This window comes from Haliotis rufescens, unplaced genomic scaffold (genome assembly GCF_023055435.1).
Source record: "Haliotis rufescens isolate VD_foot unplaced genomic scaffold, xgHalRufe1.0.p SCAF_2, whole genome shotgun sequence".
Classification (NCBI taxonomy): Eukaryota; Metazoa; Mollusca; class Gastropoda; order Lepetellida; family Haliotidae; genus Haliotis; species Haliotis rufescens.
The window spans coordinates 51,529,101-51,548,121 of record NW_025963890.1 but is presented as its reverse complement, the minus strand read 5'-3'; the positions used below and the strand labels follow the sequence as shown (position 1 = coordinate 51,548,121).

The 19,021-nt window shown below is 42.4% G+C and overlaps 1 protein-coding gene across 4 annotated transcripts; it reads left to right on the top strand.

Moving 5' to 3' along the window:
• Positions 1 to 579: 579 nt before the first annotated feature.
• On the top strand, positions 580 to 18,993 carry LOC124114365 (regucalcin-like). 4 transcript variants are annotated; one of them, XM_048400121.1, is made up of 6 exons: positions 580 to 729; positions 13,249 to 13,429; positions 15,777 to 15,959; positions 16,648 to 16,848; positions 17,609 to 17,758; positions 18,587 to 18,993. In XM_048400121.1, exons 2-6 carry the CDS (start codon positions 13,267 to 13,269, stop codon positions 18,796 to 18,798), a joined length of 909 nt encoding a protein of 302 aa, XP_048256078.1. In that variant the 5' UTR covers positions 580 to 729; positions 13,249 to 13,266; the 3' UTR covers positions 18,799 to 18,993. The 4 variants fall into 4 exon arrangements, with proteins under 4 accessions (XP_048256078.1, XP_048256079.1, XP_046330858.2 ...); XM_048400122.1 differs by having other exon boundaries at positions 589 to 746; XM_046474902.2 differs by lacking the exon at positions 580 to 729 and adding an exon at positions 7,418 to 7,500.
• The last annotated feature ends 28 nt before the right edge of the window (positions 18,994 to 19,021 follow it).

The following is a 19,021-nucleotide window of genomic DNA, read 5'->3' as shown; positions in this document are numbered from 1 at the left end:
TAAAAAGAAACTTTGAGATTCGGAGGGCACTAATAGGACAATGCGCTTTTACAATAGCGGTACGTCTTTTCCTTTCCACTGAATTAACCACCTGAACTGAAATTACAAGAAACCAGAGGAACTGCCTTATTTGTTTCATATTTAGATCCAGGCATAGAAATTTAGATGGACACCAAACTATCAACAAGATTGTATGACAAAAGAGATGACTTCCACTTTCCAATAGTCAACTTTCCCTTTATGTCGAGCAATATTCTAGCGGCTCCAGCCTTTGTTGAATTCATGTCAGAACTTGTTTTTCAAAGATTTCAAAGAGCGTCACACGACTCTTGCTCGAATGATAAAGGCTACACCATTCAAGGTCTAGTTGATGATAGTGATTCGTGATTCATTCACTAGATTGTCCTGTCTAGACTTGATTATTTACAGACCGCCATCATGTAGCTGCAATATTGCTGAGTGGGGCGTTAAACAACAAACACACATGTAAACTCACTTGAGATGAAATGTTCACTGAAAGGGATCCTTACACTCATTCCCTAACAATAAGCAATGACCTTCACCTTTCACGTGACGTTGGGTTGTCTATTTGGACGTATATTCATTCCTGGGCACGCGCAAGTTACACCGTAACAACCTACAACAATATGCAAATGAAAACTTGACACAAAGACATTCTTTCTGTCTGCACTACATCGACGAGGCCGACACCTGTCACTCCAGCAGCAGGTAGGAGGACATTATTGGTACGTCTTAGGACATTCTGTTTGTTTATACACACAGTAGGTTTCATTGTCTTAAGATAATGGAAGGTGGGTGAGTGGCTGCAACGACAGGCTGCTGGGATAGCCGCACGAACAGTGTCCGCACTCATGTCCAATCGCACTGTGTTCGTTGAATCGTTACGAAGATGGGGTAGGAGCAGTCATTAGTAGTAACGCATATTGTTCAGTGCGTCGCGACTAAGGTGAGGTGAAATTGGGTTTAACGTCGCGTCCAAGATTATTGCACTTATATAGCGATGTGCATGTACGTGTGTGTGTTTGTATGGCTGCTTGTACTAGTCCGGACTGATGCCGATTTATATTGCTAGCTCACTGAGATACAATGCCGCAGTTTAACATGAATACCCCACTCAGACACAGTATACTGACTCCGAGCCGACCAGTCCTTCTTTTAGCCCCTTAATGCCGAGCGCCAGACAGGGTAACAACAAGTACCACCTTTTAACGTCTTTTGGTTTGACGCGGTCGGGGATCGAACCCCGGACCTTCCGCTCTCCGGGCGGACGCTCTACCACTAGAACACGGAGGCGGTCTCTCGTGACTAAAAATAGGTTTGTTCAGTGCTTCGTGACGAATATTACTTTTGGATTGACGTTCTAGAAGTTGTAAAGTAAATAACAACTTCTGGTTTGTTGCATTTAGTGACGTTTCGATGTATATTTTTACAACGTTATCAGTCTGGAGTGACTACAACCAAGTGATGAGATGGTATATATATACCTGCTTGCCATAAGCAACAGGTAATGGATAACTGCGTTAATGCAGTGGGACGTGACAAAGACTGCGTTAGTTCAGTGCGTCGTGACAAAGACTGCGTTAGTTCAGTGCGTCGTGACAAAGACTGCGTTAGTTCAGTGCGTCGTGACAAAGACTGCGTTAGTGCCGTGCAGCGTGACAGAGACTGCGTTAGTTAAGTGTGACGTGACAAAGACGGTTAGTTCAGTGCGTCGTGACAAAGACTGCTCATGTTCTTGTATTTTGAAGTTAAAATTAAGAATGATAGTTTGAGAATTGAAAGACATCAATTTTAAATCTGCTATGTTTCGTGATATTAATGTACGTTTGTCTACGGAACCTTTATCAGATTTTTTTTATTATTCGTTAGAGAATCCAGCTGTCTAATTTGCCTGTAAATAAAATAATAAAAGCGACGAAGCCCTCGCCATATTCATAACATAAAACCCCAATCTATATTCAGACATCCCTATTTTCGATTGCGGCCATATCATGAACATGTGTCTGTGAATTACAATAAATAAGTGATGATACAAGGTGATCGAGAAAGGTGAACGTACCCTGCTCCAGCGGTAGCAACCGTCACAAACAAATGCAACAACATGTCAATTGTTCACCTGAAAAACAACTTGGGAATATATGGTCGAAATAGGGATTTGCATCGGACACAAGATGCATCACTAATGCGTCACTGATTGACACAATATGCGTCACTGATGGACACAAGATGCGTCACTGATGCGACACTGATGGACACAATATGCGTCACTGGTGCGTCACTGATGGACACAAGATGCGTCACTGATGTGTCACTGATGGACACAAGATGCGTCACTAATGCGTCACTGATGGACACAAGATGCGTCCTCCAAAGTCTATCTCAAAATGTTTTTAAAAGATTTACTGAGGCATTGCATGTTTTAACCTTGCTCAAACAACTTTTGAATAAGATTTTACTTCAAACGTTGTGAACTGTAGACACCAGGGATTGAAGCTGCTTGAATATTGTCGGACATGAAGGGAAAGTTGACAAATGAAACGTTTAAATCATCCCTTTTGCATAGATCTCAAAATGTACATATTTCTATCTCAGATTGGTAAATCAGTGGAAGAGAATCCTCTATTTAACCATGTGAACTTTTAACGTTCATACACATAAGTGACAAAATTATTTCCAAAATCATAGCAAATTGATTTATGATTTCAACCTAGTATAAGCATGTGTTTATGATTTACTATCAAATAGTGATGATACTAGGTGTTCGCGAAAGGTGTGCGTATCCTGCCCCACCGGTGGCATTCATCACAAACACACGCAAAGGCAACTCAATTGTTCATCTGAAGAAAACAAAAAAAGTCAAAATAGGGAATAGCATCTGACATCATTTTTGTCACAAATTTGAAAGTGTCTCATAGTAATGACACAAGGTGTTCACGATTTCAGATCGACCGTATGACGTGGATCTCCATAACCTACATGACATGATACTAAATCAATATTACCTGGGTACTCAGTTGAGACGTGTAGTATTCCGTGTGTACACTCGGGATAAGCACTCACATTGCTGACTCGGCAATAAGCATAGATCACTGTGATCAGTAATGATAAAGAAGGCACTGTTATGGGTCAAGGATATGTTCAGCCACGTTCCACGTTCCACACTACAGACACGGGTCAAGGATACGTTTAATCACGTTCCACGTTCCACACTACAGACACGGGTCAAGGATACATTCAGCCACGTTCCACGATCCACACTAAGACACGGGTCAAGGATACGTTTTGTCACGGTCCACGTTCCACACTACAGATACGGGTCAAGGATACGTTTAGTCACGTTCCACGTTCCACACTACAGACACGGGTCAAGGATACGTTTATTCACGTTCCACGTTCCACACTACAGACACGGGTCAAGGATACGTTTAGTCACGTTCCTCGTTCCACACTACAGACACGGGTCAAGGATACGTTTATTCACGTTCCTCGTTCCACACTACAGACACGGGTCAAGGATACGTTTAGTCACGTTCCACGTTCCACACTACAGACACGGGTCAAGGATACGTTTAGTCACGTTCCACGTTCCACACTACAGACACGGGTCAAGGATACGTTTAGTCACGTTCCACGATCCACACTACAGACACGGGTCACGGATACGTTTAGTCACGTTCCACGTTCCACACTAAGACACGGGTCAAGGATACGTTTATTCACGTTCCTCGTTCCACACTACAGACACGGGTCAAGGATACGTTTAGTCACGTTCCACGTTCCACACTACAGACACGGGTCAAGGATACGTTTAGCCACGTTCCACGTTCCACACTACAGACACGGGTCAAGGATACGTTCAGTCACGTTCCACGATCCACACTACAGACACGGGTCAAGGATACGTTTATTCACGTTCCACGTTCCACACTACAGACACGGGTCACGGATACGTTCAGCCACGTTCCACGTTCCACACTAAGACACGGGTCAAGGATACGTTTAGCCACGTTCCTCGTTCCACATTACAGACACGGGTCACGGATACGTTTATTCACGTTCCACGTTCCACACTACAGACACGGGTCAAGGATACGTTTAGCCACGTTCCTCGTTCCACATTACATAAACGGGTCAAGGCTACGTTTATTCACGTTCCACGTTCCACACTACAGACACGGGTCACGGATACGTTTAGTCACGTTCCACGTTCCACACTACAGACACGGGTCACGGATACGTTCAGCCACGTTCAACGTTCCACACTAAGACACGGGTCAAGGAAACGTTTAGCCACGTTCCTCGTTCCACACTACAGACACGGGTCAAGGATACGTTTATTCACGTTCCACGTTCCACACTACAGACACGGGTCAAGGATACGTTTATTCACGTTCCTCGTTCCACACTACAGACACGGGTCAAGGATACGTTTAGCCACATTCCTCGTTCCACACTACAGACACGGGTCAAGGATACGTTTAGTCACGTTCCACATTCCACACTTCAGACACGGGTCAAAGATACGTTTAGTCACGTTCCACGTTCCACACTACAGACACGGGTCAAGGATACGTTTATTCACGTTCCACGTTCAACACTACAGACACGGGTCAAGGATACGTTTATTCACGTTCCACGTTCAACACTACAGACACGGGTCACGGATACATTCAGCCACGTTCCACGTTCCACACTACAGACACGGGTCAAGGATACGTTTAGTCACGTTCCACGTTCCACACTACAGACACGGGTCAAGGATACGTTTATTCACGTTCCATGTTCAACACTACAGACACGGGTCACGGATACGTTCAGCCACGTTCCACGTTCCACACTACAGACACGGGTCAAGGATACGTTTATTCACGTTCATCGTTCAACACTACAGACACGGGTCAAGGATACGTTTATTCACGTTCCACGTTCCACACTACAGACACGGGTCAAGGATACGTTTAGTCACGTTCCACATTCCACACTAAGACACGGGTCAAGGATACATTCAGCCACGTTCCACGTTCAACACAACAGACACGGGTCAAGGATACGTTTATTCACGTTCCACGTTCAACACTACAGACACGGGTCAAGGATACGTTTTAGTCACGTTCCTCGTTCCACACTACAGACACGGGTCAAGGATACGTTTTAGTCACGTTCCTCGTTCCACACTACAGACACGGGTCAAGGATACGTTTAGTCACGTTCCACGTTGAACACTACAGACACGGGTCAAGGATACGTTTTAGTCACGTTCCTCGTTCCACACTACAGACACGGGTCACGGATACGTTTATTCACGTTCCTCGTTCCACACTACAGACACGGGTCAAGGATACGTTTAGTCACGTTCCACGTTCCACACTACAGACACGGGTCAAGGATACGTTTATTCACGTTCCACGTTCAACACTAAAGACACGGGTCAAGGATACGTTTAGTCACGTTCCACGTTCCACACTACAGACACGGGTCAAGGATACGTTTAGTCACGTTCCACGTTCCACACTACAGACACGGGTCAAGGATACGTTCAGTCACGTTCCACGTTCCACGTTCGACGTTCCACACTACAGACACGGGTCAAGGATACGTTCAGTCACGTTCCACGTTCCACACTACAGACACGGGTCAAAGATACGTTCAGTCACGTTCCACGTTCCACGTTCGACGTTCCACACTACAGACACGGGTCAAGGATACGTTTAGTCACGTTCAAGGTTCCACACTACAGACACGGGTCAAGGATACGTTTAGTCACGTTCAAGGTTCCACACTACAGACACGGGTCAAGGAAACGTTTAGTCACGTTCAAGGTTCCACACTACAGACACGGGTCAAGGAAACGTTTAGTCACGTTCAAGGTTCCACACTACAGACACGGGTCAAGGATACGTTTAGTCACGTTCAAGGTTCCACACTACAGACACGGGTCAAGGATACGTTTAGTCACGTTCAAGGTTCCACACTACAGACACGGGTCAAGGATACGTTTAGTCACGTTCAAGGTTCCACACTACAGACACGGGTCAAGGATACGTTTATTCACATTCCACGTTCCACACTACAGACACGGGTCAAGGATACGTTTAGTCACGTTCAAGGTTCCACACTACAGACACGGGTCAAGGATACGTTTAGTCATGTTCAAGGTTCCACACTATAGACACGGGTCAAGTATACGTTTAGTCACGTTCAAGGTTCCACACTACAGACACGGGTCAAGGATACGTTTAGTCATGTTCAAGGTTCAACACTACAGACACGGGTCAAGGATACGTTTAGTCATGTTCAAGGTTCCACACTACAGACACGGGTCAAGGATACGTTTAGTCATGTTCAAGGTTCCACACTACAGACACGGGTCAAGGATACGTTTAGTCACGTTCAAGGTTCCACACTACAGACACGGGTCAAGGATACGTTTATTCACGTTCCACGTTCCACACTACAGACACGGGTCAAGGATACGTTTAGTCACGTTCAAGGTTCCACACTACAGACACGGGTCAAGGATACGTTTAGTCACGTTCAAGGTTCCACACTATAGATATATATGCAGTCAAAGAGTGTTTTCAGCGAGATATCATTGAGGGGTGACCCTGGCACAATATAACGGTAATACCCCTCAGCATTCACTATATGAAGATAATGGTACTCAACATTCACGGGTTTGCTGGACCTGCAATACATAGATGTAATCTCAATGGCATTAACAGACGATGGGGCTATATATCATACAGCTTCCACTAAGAAGTCACTGATACAGAGTTTTTAAAAATCGTAACATTGTGTATAGTCAGTATATATGCCAAGCAAACAAGTTAAGAAACCTATGATTGTGGGTTCGAACCCCGGTTCTAGGTTTGTAAGCACCATACCCGTGCTCGTGGGTTTCACCGAAGTGGTCAACGTCTGAGACCTGCATCACTTCGGGATTTCCTCCCACATTAAGCTGACACGCAGTGATATGAATGGAATACTGTTAAAAAGCGGCGTAAAACCCAACTCACTTAAGCATTATCTGAAGCCTTACTCGTTGAATAGGGCTTCCCGAGTGTGTCTAGTGTCTAGTGATCTCGAGGGTTTTTCGGTAAACTGATCTTCCATGTTTTCAGGACCCAGTCCCTGCCCCCACCCTCCCCTTACTCCCCCACCCCTCCCATAACAGATGACACGAAACACGTGGTACATCAAATGGCCAAACGTCAGAGCTCGCCTTGATCCCTTTCCCCTGTATTTGTTGTGTATTATATGGCGACTTCGTTCCTGTTGCGTCATGTTTACAAGTAAATCAAGTACCCCCTGTCTACCTCAATACATAATTATAAGTCACTGTTTGTGATTGGTGGTGCTGTCCTTGTGTGGTTTCTGCGTCATTGGATGTATTGCGCAGAGCCATGATCCATTCGACAGTAACCGACGGTTATAGCTTGTTACTGACACTCGTCAGAAAACCGTCACCTTCATCAAAAGGAATAGACACATCTTTGTTGGACGTTTAACTAGACAGTTGTATGTACACCATAGGGACCTATTGAATATAACGGACAACCAACCATAGCGTGAGTTTTGAAATGACTACTGATAGCACAAAATGGATTTTGATTAAGACGTCCCGAATCCTATGATCATTGGTTAGAATCCCAGATTCGCACTCATTATGGTGATCTTGGTTTGTGAGCACCTTAGCCGTGCTCCTGTTGATCCGAACTGGTAAATGTGTAACGTTGTAGCAGGCTCGTATTAATCCCTTAAAGATTCACTTTAGATTCATTTGAGCCTAGGTTCAAGCCGCTTTAGAGTGTTTGCAGTCAAGGCTCAGGTCACTCCCCTCCACTGGGCCCAAGGGGCGGTCGGGTAGCCTAGTGGTTAAAGCGTTCGCTCGTTACGCTGAAAATCTGGGTTCGATTCCCGACATGGGTACAATGTGTGAAGCCCATCTCTGGTGTCCCCTGCCTTGATGTTGCTGGAATATTGCTAATAGCGGCGTAAAACCACACTCACACGCCCCACTTGGCCCAAAACACCCCCTTATATTTTTACAGTATTTTACTTCTCCTGTTCAGCTTTAGCATACTATACTAAAACTTTTAAGTGTTTTTGCGTCTCACCTGAAAAGGTAGTACTTATTGTTCAACAGTCGACGTTATTATTTGTGGACAGTAGGTCTCTCTCTCTCTCTCTCTCTCTCTCTCTCTCTCTCTCTCTCTCTCTCTCTCTCTCTCTCTCTCTCTCTCTCGCTCTCTTCTCTCTCTCTCTCTCTCTCTCTCTCTCTGCCTTGGATAAAGTCATTCCTCCAGGGTGATCTCTGCCTAGGATCAAGTCATTCATCTAGGGTGATCTCAGCCTAGGATCAAGTCATTTATCTAGGGTGATCTCAGCCTAGGATCAAGTCATTCATCTAGGGTGATCTCAGCCTAGGATCAAGTCATTCCTCTAGAGTTGTTCTCAGCCTAGGATCAAGTCATTTATCTAGGGTGATCTCAGCCTAGGATCAAGTCATTCATCTAGGGTGTTCTCAGCCTAGGATCAAGTCATTCCTCTAGAGTTGATCTCAGCCTAGGATCAAGTCATTCATCTAGGGTGATCTCAGCCTAGGATCAAGTCATTCATCTAGGGTGTTCTCAGCCTAGGATCAAGTCATTCCTCTAGAGTTGATCTCAGCCTAGGATCAAGTCATTCATCTAGGGTGATCTCAGCCTAGGATCAAGTCATTCATCTAGGGTGATCCCAGCCTAGGATCAAGTCATTCATCTAGGGTGATCTCAGCCTAGGATCAAGTCACTCCTCCAGAGTGATTTGAGCTTGGGACTGAGTTGGGCCTCTCACACTGACAGCACTATTTGATTTCTAACTATATTATTTCGCTATGTAATCGACATACTGTCCAAGCCCAATTTTAACTCTCTCCGTTACTGACTTTGATCGAATGGCAGATTCATTGAAAATGTTTGAGACGTTTCCAGGTTAAGTCCGAAATGCTTCAGCTGTTAGCGTCTTTTCTCTTCGCGATGTACGATGTACAACTATAAGAGGTTGTTACCCAGTTCGATAACATTATTCAAAAGATGGGGTTAAATAGCATCCACTACCCATATCGATCACGGTCAGGCACACAGCTCGCCGCTTCGTCTCCTACAACGTTTACTGCCATCTGTAAATCGGAAGCAAGACCTTGATTTGTCTGTAAACATGATGTAACGCCATTGGCCCCCTATCCCGTCCCTAGCCCACCCGAATCTTTGCCGCCTATCGTCAGCTGTAAGGGTGGTGTCCTCCCATTAGTGACACGTCCCATTGGTTACACACCTTAAAACAACATGGTTATGGCTAAAGGCAGTGACTGGTCTACCCTTAGTTACATACGTATTATAATGGAGGGATCCAAGAAAAGTAGAAAAGTAATCTTGTGCTTTTTGTACTTTACGTACATATAAATATGTATGGCTGAAGTGGAAGTAGCTGCACTTCACTTCAGTAGCTGGGAACTCAGACTGAACAGCGCGAATTGCAGCTATTTCAAAGTCGGTCTGGACTCGGCTGGTGAAAGTTTTCGCTAGAGTCTATCTTGGACGTCTTAAGCTGGCTGAAGAGTCACTAGTATGTTATCATCTGGCGATGACAGATGTAAATACATACACTACTAACCTTAAACCCGCCTGGGTTATGATGTAAATCTATTGTGTGGTACATTTATGTAAAAAGTCGATCTTGTCTAGGTGTCGTTTGTCAGGCCTGTCACGCCCGTGTCTCATTGCAACGCCACCCGTTTGGCTGTTCTTGTCACATAGTCGAGAAATTACATTTTTCTTTTGATTTGCCAAACATTCGGGACTACGTTCCTTCTCTGTCGTACCCACAATTCGCCATTTTCATTACTGAGGCATATTTATGCAGGTGCTTAGCTTAACTGCATTAGTTATTGTGAGTTCCCCTCTCGGCGCACACACTTTGGCTTCTGTGGGCACGTGCATCGCCTGCTGTTCATGTTCACGCTCTTTTTTGAAAGTTAGTTTTTAAGTGACAATTCCCAAGAGTCCAAGTATTTATGCCTTGGGCTCGCCAGAAACCTATGATTGTGGGTTCGAATCCCGGTTCTAGGTTTGTCAGCACCATACCCGTGCTTGTGGGTTGCACCCAAATGGTAAAAGTCTAAGACCTGCATCACTTCGGTCCTCCCACATTAAGCTGACACGCCGCGATATAACTATAACACTGTTAAAACTGGCGTTAAACCCAACTCACTCACTCGCTGATATCGTGTTTATCCATCACCTGGTACACACCTGTAGTTTCAATCTTCTGCTGATCATCTTTTTATTTATTTTATACACAGTTTTACAGTTACATATGTCGTCTGTCAAAATGAGTATTGTTTGAAAGAAAATTATCCCAAAACAAACAGTTTCTTATGAAGTAATTAGTGTGGCTTGTAGTGTCTGTTGATTAATTTTCGATATGGAAATTTAAAGATAAAATGATATGAAGGATACAAGGATTGTGCACGTGTAAAAACTATATTTTGTAGTCAACTAAAGAAGATCTTCAGCACGTTGTATACATAGCTGCATATTGTTTTGAAATGTCTCGCCTAATGAACACGTTCAATATTTCAATATCGTATTCAATTCCACACACTACCGTACACATCTATCTATGTTACATGTATACGACGGCTACATAGACTAATTGAAATCAATTCGCGTCTGACTTGAAGGTAAGTATATTGGTAAATTGGCAAAATATATATTAAATAATTCAAGAACATAAAAAACCCAAAATCATACATGGTTAAAGAAGTTTTTTAATGCAATTTATTAAATATAAACGAGAAATCTTTCTCAGTAATCATAAGAAATCTAGGCTCAATGCAGTGTCCATCGTTCAGTTCAGATTGTGTCTTTGAATCACCATCAAATATCACTCAGTCCAAATTGAGACATTTCTGACGTAAATTTTTTTTTTTCTTGAGCTTGTAAAGAAGTCATGACCACAGGTCGGTTCAGGATGCGTATGTTGGGTAGCGACAACATGCGGGGGGGGGGGGGGGGGGGGGGGGGGGGAGGAGACGTTTCCAGGTTAAGTCCCCGATTCTTCAGCTGTTAGGGTCTTTCCTCTTCGCGATGTACGATGTACAACTATAAGAGGTTGTAACCCAGTTCGATAACATTATTCAAAAAATGGGGTTAAATAGCATTTACTACAGATATGCATACCCATATCGATCACGGTCAGGCACACAGCTCGCCGCTTCGTCTCCTACAACGTTTTCTGCCATCTGTAAATCGGAAGCAAGACCTTGATTTGTCTGTAAACATGATGTAACGCCATTGGCCCCCTATCCCGTCCCTAGCCCATCCGAATCTTTGCCGCCTATCGTCAGCTGTAAGGGTGGTGTCCTCCCATTAGTGACACGTCCCATTGGTTACACACCTTAAAACAACATGGTTATGGCTGAAGGCAGTGACTGGTCTACCCTTAGTTACATACGTATTAGAATGGAGGGATCCAAGAAAAGTAGAAAAGTAATCTTGTGCTTTTTGTACTTTACGTACATATAAATATGTATGGCTGAAGTGGAAGTAGCTGCACTTCACTTCAGTAGCTGGGAACTCAGACTGAACAGCGCGAATTGCAGCTATTTCAAAGTCGGTCTGGACTCGGCTGGAGAAAGTTGTCGCTAGAGTCTCTCTTGGACGTCTTTAGCTGGCTGAAGAGTCACTAGTATGTTATCATCTGGCGATGACAGATGTAAATACATACACTACTAACCTTAAACCCGCCTGGGTTATGATGTAAATCTATTGTGTGGTACATTTATGTAAAAAGTCGATCTTGTCTAGGTGTCGTTTGTCAGGCCTGTCACGCCCGTGTCTCATTGCAACGCCACCCGTTTGGCTGTTCTTGTCACATAGTCGAGAAATTACATTTTTCTTTTGATTTGCCAAACATTCGGGACTACGTTCCTCCTCTGTCGTACCCACAATTCGCCCTTTTCATTACTGAGGCATATTTATGCAGGTGCTTAGCTTAACTGCATTAGTTATTGTGAGTTCCCCTCTCGGCGCACACACTTTGGCTTCTGTGGGCACGTGCATCGCCTGCTGTTCATGTTCACGCTCTTTTTTGAAAGTTAGTTTTTAAGTGACAATTCCCAAGAGTCCAAGTATTTATGATAGCTTTATAACAGGGGATTCCCCGTTTACACGACCTGTGAAGATCCGGGTTCGAATAGGTCTTCAGCAACCCATGCTTGTCGTAAAAGGCGACTATGTTTGTCGTAAGAGGCGACTAACGGGATCGGGTGGTCAGGTTCGTTGACATGGCTGATGCAGGTCATCGTATCCCAATTATGGTGATCGATGTTCATGATGTCAATCATTGGATTGTCTGGTCCAAACTCGATTATTTACAGACCGCCTTCATATAGCTGGAATATTGCTTAGTGCGGTGTTAAACAACTAACAAACAAATTTAAATTAATGTATACACTGTCCTTAATAGTTGTTTATTTCGGAGATATGAAATTTACGCCTCACGCTTTAATATAGACTTAATTATAATCACTGTGATTGGAGATGTGATGATGAAATCTGCCGGTTGTTGATTGTTGTTGTGTCTCCCGATCTTAAATAAAGTATATATGAATATGTGTATATATCCAAAATCCTCAACCCTGTAAAATAGCAAGATGTAATATTTGATACACATGTTTTAATCTTCTTAACAATAATATCGACATGGAAGTGCATTGAATCCATTGTCAGACCGTCTCCATGGCCGAGTGGATAGAACATCTGTTCGAAGAGCGGATGGTCGGTGGTTCGATCCCTGGCCGTGCCGTACCAAAAGACGGTAAAGATTATATACTTGCTGTTAAACTGCCCGGAGCTCGGCATTAAAGGGATATAACGAGGACCTGTCTGTTCAGAGTCAGCATGCTGTGTTTGAGTGGGGTATCCATGTTAAACATGGTGCCTCAGTGGTCCTACTTCGAAAAAACAGCTTAACTCCGTACTTGTACAAGCAGCACGTCGGGGGCAGTGAAATAATCTTGAACGCGACGTTGAACGCCATTTCATCCCAGCTCACCATCCCAGCTCATCACTTAACCATGTAGCGTATCACTCACAATTGACAAGAAACAAACAGCTGAAATGCCTTCAAAAATGCATCATTCATTGCCTATTTCACCTCATAATATTTTTATTTCCATTTTAGGTAAATATTAGACCAGCGATGTCGTACAGGGTGGAGACTGTGTTGAAGAATGTGGCGACCAAGTGTGGGGAGGGGCCTCACTGGGAGGACTCGACACAAACGTTGTTGTTTGTCGATCTCGACAACGGCAAAATCTTCAGATACAACCCCGTCACCGGCACCAACGACATGATCCAGCTCAGTAAGTGTCACTAATCATCCCCATGATATTAAGGGCGGTGGGGTAGCCTAGTGGTTAAAGCGTTCGCTCGTCGCGCCAAAGACCCGGGTTCGAATTCCTACATGCTTACAATGTGTGAAGCCCATTTCTGGTGACCCCCGACGTGATATTGCTGGAATATTACTACAAACGGCGTGAAACCACACTCACTCACTATGATATGACATTAACAAGATAATTTCTTGAACCGTCGTATTGAAATGTACGTCTGACGGACATGCAACTTCTTATATTACACATTCAACCTTATACATTACACATGCAACTTCTTATATTACACATTCAACCTTATATATTACACATTATACCTCTTATAATACACATGCAACCTCATATATTACACATGCAACTTCTTATATTACACATTCAACCTCATAGATTACACATTATACCTCTTATAATACACATGCAACCTCAGATATTACACATGCAACTTCTTATATTACACATACAACCTCATATATTACACATGTAACCTCTTCTATTATACATGCAACCTTATATTTTACACATGCAACCTCTTATATTACACATTCAACCTCATATATTACACATGCAATCTTTTATATTACACATTATATCTCATATATAACACATTATACCTCTTATAATACATATGCAACCTCTTATATTACACATGCAACTTCTTATATTATACATGCAACCTCATACATAACACATGCAACCTCTTATATTACACATTCAACCTCATACATTACACATGCAACCTCTTATATTACACATTCTACCTCATATATTACACATGCAACTTCTTATATTACACATGCAACCCCATATATAACACATGCAACCTCTTATATTACACATGCAAACTCATACAGTACACATGCAACCTCATACATTACACATGCAACCTCATATATTAAACATGCAACCTCTTATATTTCACATTCAACCTCATATATTACACATTATACCTCTTATATTACACATACAACCTCATATATAACACATGCAACTTCTTATATTACACATTCCACCTCATATATTACACATGCAACTTCTTATATTACATATGCAATCTCTTATATTACACATGCAATTTTTCATATTACACATTAAACCCCATATATTACACATGCAACTTCTTATATTACACATACAACCTCATTTATTAAAAATGCATCTTCTTCTTTTACATATACAACGTCATATATTACACATGCAACTTCTTATATTACACATTCAACCTCTAATATTGCACATGCAACTTCTTATATTACACATGAAACTTCTTTTATTACACGTGAAACCTCATATATTACACATGAAACTTCTTATATTACACATGCAACTTCTTATATTACACATACAACCTCACATATTACAAATGGAACTTCTTATATTACACATGCAACTTCATAAATTACACATGCAATTTTTTATATTACACATGCAACCTCTTATATTACACATGCGACTTCTTTTATTACACATACAACCTCATATATTACACATGCAACTTCTTATGTTACACATGCAACCTCTAATATTGCATATGCAATGTCTTATATTACACATACAACCTCACATATTACAAATGGAACTTCTTATATTACACATGCAACTTCATAAATTTCACATGCAATTTTTTATATTACACATGCAACCTCTTATATTACATGTGCCACTTCTTTTATTACACATACAACCTCATATATTACACATGCAACTTCTTATGTTACACATGCAACCTCTAATATTGCATATGCAATGTCTTATATTACACATACAACCGCATATATTACAAATGGAACTTCTTATATTAAACAAGCAACCTTATATATTACACATGCAACTTCTTATATTACACATGCAACCTCTAATATTGCATATGCAAGTCTTATATTACACATACAACCGCATATATTACAAATGGAACTTCTTATATTACACATGCAACTTCTTATATTACACATGCAATCTCATATATTACACATGCAACCTCTTATATTACACATGAAAATTCTTTAATTACACATAAAACCTCATATATTACACATGCAACTTCATCCATTACACATGCATCCTCTTATTGTACACATGCAACCTGCTCATTTAAAGTTCATATATTGCTCATGCAACTTCCTATATCACACACACAACCTCATATGTTTACACATGCAACACACACTCCTGCAACATAATCTATGTATTTATATCACGCATGCAACCTCCTTTACACACACAACGTATTCGATGTACTGTTTCCGTCCGTCCTTCAGTGTAAAGTAGTGCTTGATAATGGAATCTGCCTGTGTCTGCAGTTGTTGTTTCTACGTCACAGATGGGTGTGTAGGGTTCGTCGTGCCCCGCAGTAAAGGGGGTCTTATGGTGGGACTGGATCGCACCTTCTCAGCTCTAGACTGGAACACCAAGACCGTCACCAAGATGGCGGAAGTGGACCCCGGAAAAAGCAACAACAGGATGAATGATGGGAAATGTGACGCTAAAGGACGTCTATGGGCAGGTTGGTTACCATAGTGTCCTTACCGTGTAAAATGAAAGTGTCTATGACAATGCATCGAATGTCACATCCTGACAAGGGCCGTAACTCGACTGTTGGGCTAAGTGAGATATTTAATAAACCATACATGTGCCCCACAAATTGGCTGGTCTCAACGGTAGAACACATACTAAGTATGGAGTCGAGTCCAAAGGGTATACACTATAAACACTATAAGCAAAACCCAAAGTTTGAAACTTATCCGTTACTCCCTATAAGCAAGTACATGCCTATATTAAAATTTCGTACTTCAAATCATAACTTGTCCATTGAGACTGACCGATGGCAGAATATACTAAGAGATCGAAGACTTGTCAACTCTGTGATTTCACTTTCAGGAGGAGATGAGTTTCACAATCTTTTCAGATGCGAAGATCTTCTCCAACAAGGAAATTCTGTATATTCCCCCGAAATACTACTTGTGGCAAAATATGTTTCACCCAAAAGGTTATAAGAGATAAGAAATATTGTATATATAAAATTAAATTTTAATACATATATCAATGCTTATGTACCACCGGTCTGAATCTGGCCGGTAATACATCATCAGTTGTCTTGGATAGCACAGGTCCCTCAAATCCCGCGCTTGCGTAGTGGTGGTTTCCGGTACATGATGAGTGTTGCTTACGGTACAATGTGATTGCTGTTTCAGGTACAATGAGCAAGTCGCTGGAGGACGACCAGGGCAACTTGTACTGTCTGGACACGGACGGTTCAGTGACCAAGAAGGTCGAGCGAACGTGCATCTCGAACGGACTGGCGTGGTCGGTCGACAACACCACCATGTACTTTGTCGACACGACGCCACGTAAAGTGTACGCTTACAACTACGACATCAACACTGGAAATATATGTGAGTTATAAAAGTGACACAGGCAAGCGAACACTTTTTGTGACAGAATTGTTTGGTCGGTGTAATTTCACAAATTACACCATTGTGTGTTTTTGTAAACACTAAATGCTGGAGGTTGTTTCTTTTTCCTAACTCGAATTTACAACAGATTTATTCATTAGAAAACTAGCACTGATACCGGACCCCTGACAGTAGAATACTGATGTTAACTGCAAGTGTGGCTGCTTGAACTTGAGACAAAAAGAGCTACCATGACTGTCAATCTGCAATTTTCTGCACTGACCGTAAAAAGTAAAAGTATATATAAATAATGAACACGATTACAACGAACTGACGGATATAACGAACTTATTTTTTGGTCGCGGCCATTTGCTGTATATATTCTGTATATATACCTATAACGAACAACGGTTACAACGAACTAAAATTAGTGACCCCTTTGAGTTCGTTATAACCGTAGTTTACTGTAGTTAACTTTGGCAATTAATGACGGTGTAACAAGCAGGTTATGGGACAAGCACTGTGACACATTCGTACAAAAAACAACTACAAATATACATGTATATATAATTATGGCAAATGTATTGGTATATACGCACAGACGGCGAGACAAATGCCATACGGTGTTGGTGATTATCATTTGTAAAGTACTGTAGAAAGTCAAACAAACGTCCAGCATAGTTCTTGGCCATGTAGGTGGTTTATATCCGTCACGTCGACACAAAGATGATAAGTAAATCTGATTTATGTTTCTTTCCAGCCAATAAGAGAGTAGCTGTAGACTTTGACAAAGTCCCGGAATTTAAAGGGCATGTACCAAGCCCTGACGGAATGACGGTGGACACGGATGACAACATATGGGTAGCATGCTTGGGTGGTGGCTGCATGGTCAAGTTCGATTCCAGAACAGGTGCGCGCTTGGTTGAGGTGACACAATTATAGCAGGGTTGTATTTCTGTTTACACGATTCACAAAGGATTCGCTATTTCGTTACACCTCGAACGTAATCCTTGGTGTACTTTTAAGGGGGGGGGCATGCCTATGTGTAACGTAATTAGACGTTGAATAATTTCCGCCTTGGAAATTGGAAAATCAGATTGATAATTTAGAAAAGCTTTTCACGAATAGGATGGGACTGTCAATCTATCGTTCCGTACTTACCGTTGCATTTTAGTTGTTGTGCTTCCTTCTTTTCCATGTAAAAAACAACTTCTGTAGATATATGTGGGTAAACAAACAAGTGACACAAAGGACCGGGTTGTTATTCGGCCTTGGGACCAACAATGTTTACAGGTCTAGAGTTGTCACTACCCCTAGTTTAGGGTACATACACCCTGTGCACTCACAAGAACCCACTCGTCCGATGGTAGATGACCAGATGGTGGAGACACGAATACCTACATACACCCGAAACACAAGTGTTAAAACTTGTGGTGTCACCCTCGGCAAGTGACTTAGTTCAAATGTGCCTCTGTTCACAGCAGGAACTGGGTACCCGATATATGTGAGGTGGATGTAAAACCCTTCAAGCACCCCTAGGCAGCTTGCTTTGTATACTCCCCAGGGAGTTAAGAATGATAACCGGAATGCAAACGGATCCAGTGGCCTTGGAACAAATGAAACCGCGTTTGAGCACGTACTAGTACCTGGATACCTGCCGTTTATGAATATTTAATATAATAATATAATATTTCCATATTCTTTCGCGTTAAATAAAATCCTATTATCTCATTTTCAGGAGCAGCGCTTCAAAAGGTTTCCCTGCCTAACGCTACCCAGATCACGTCAGCGGCGTGGGGAGGGAGGAACCTGGATGAGTTGTACGTGACCAGTTTGAGGAAGGAGATTCCAGACAGCGAGCTCCTGACCACCAACTCACTGGCAGGGTCGCTGTTCAGAGTTACCGGTCTTGGTGTTAAAGGCCTCCCAGCTTATGTCTACCAAGGCTGATGAATTTCTGCCTCGTCGCTTGATGGGTTTTAGTTGATCAACACTGTTGAGTTAAATCGGCCGAAACTACGTAAATCAAATACATGGTTCAAGTTCCTAATGGCTCGCATATTTCGACCCCTGTCCTAAATTCTATCAATTAAATCATCTGAATAGAAACTTTAATGCAAAATTAAAGGAGGGGGGGGGGGGGGGGGGGGGGGGGGGTCCATTTCCCCCACCC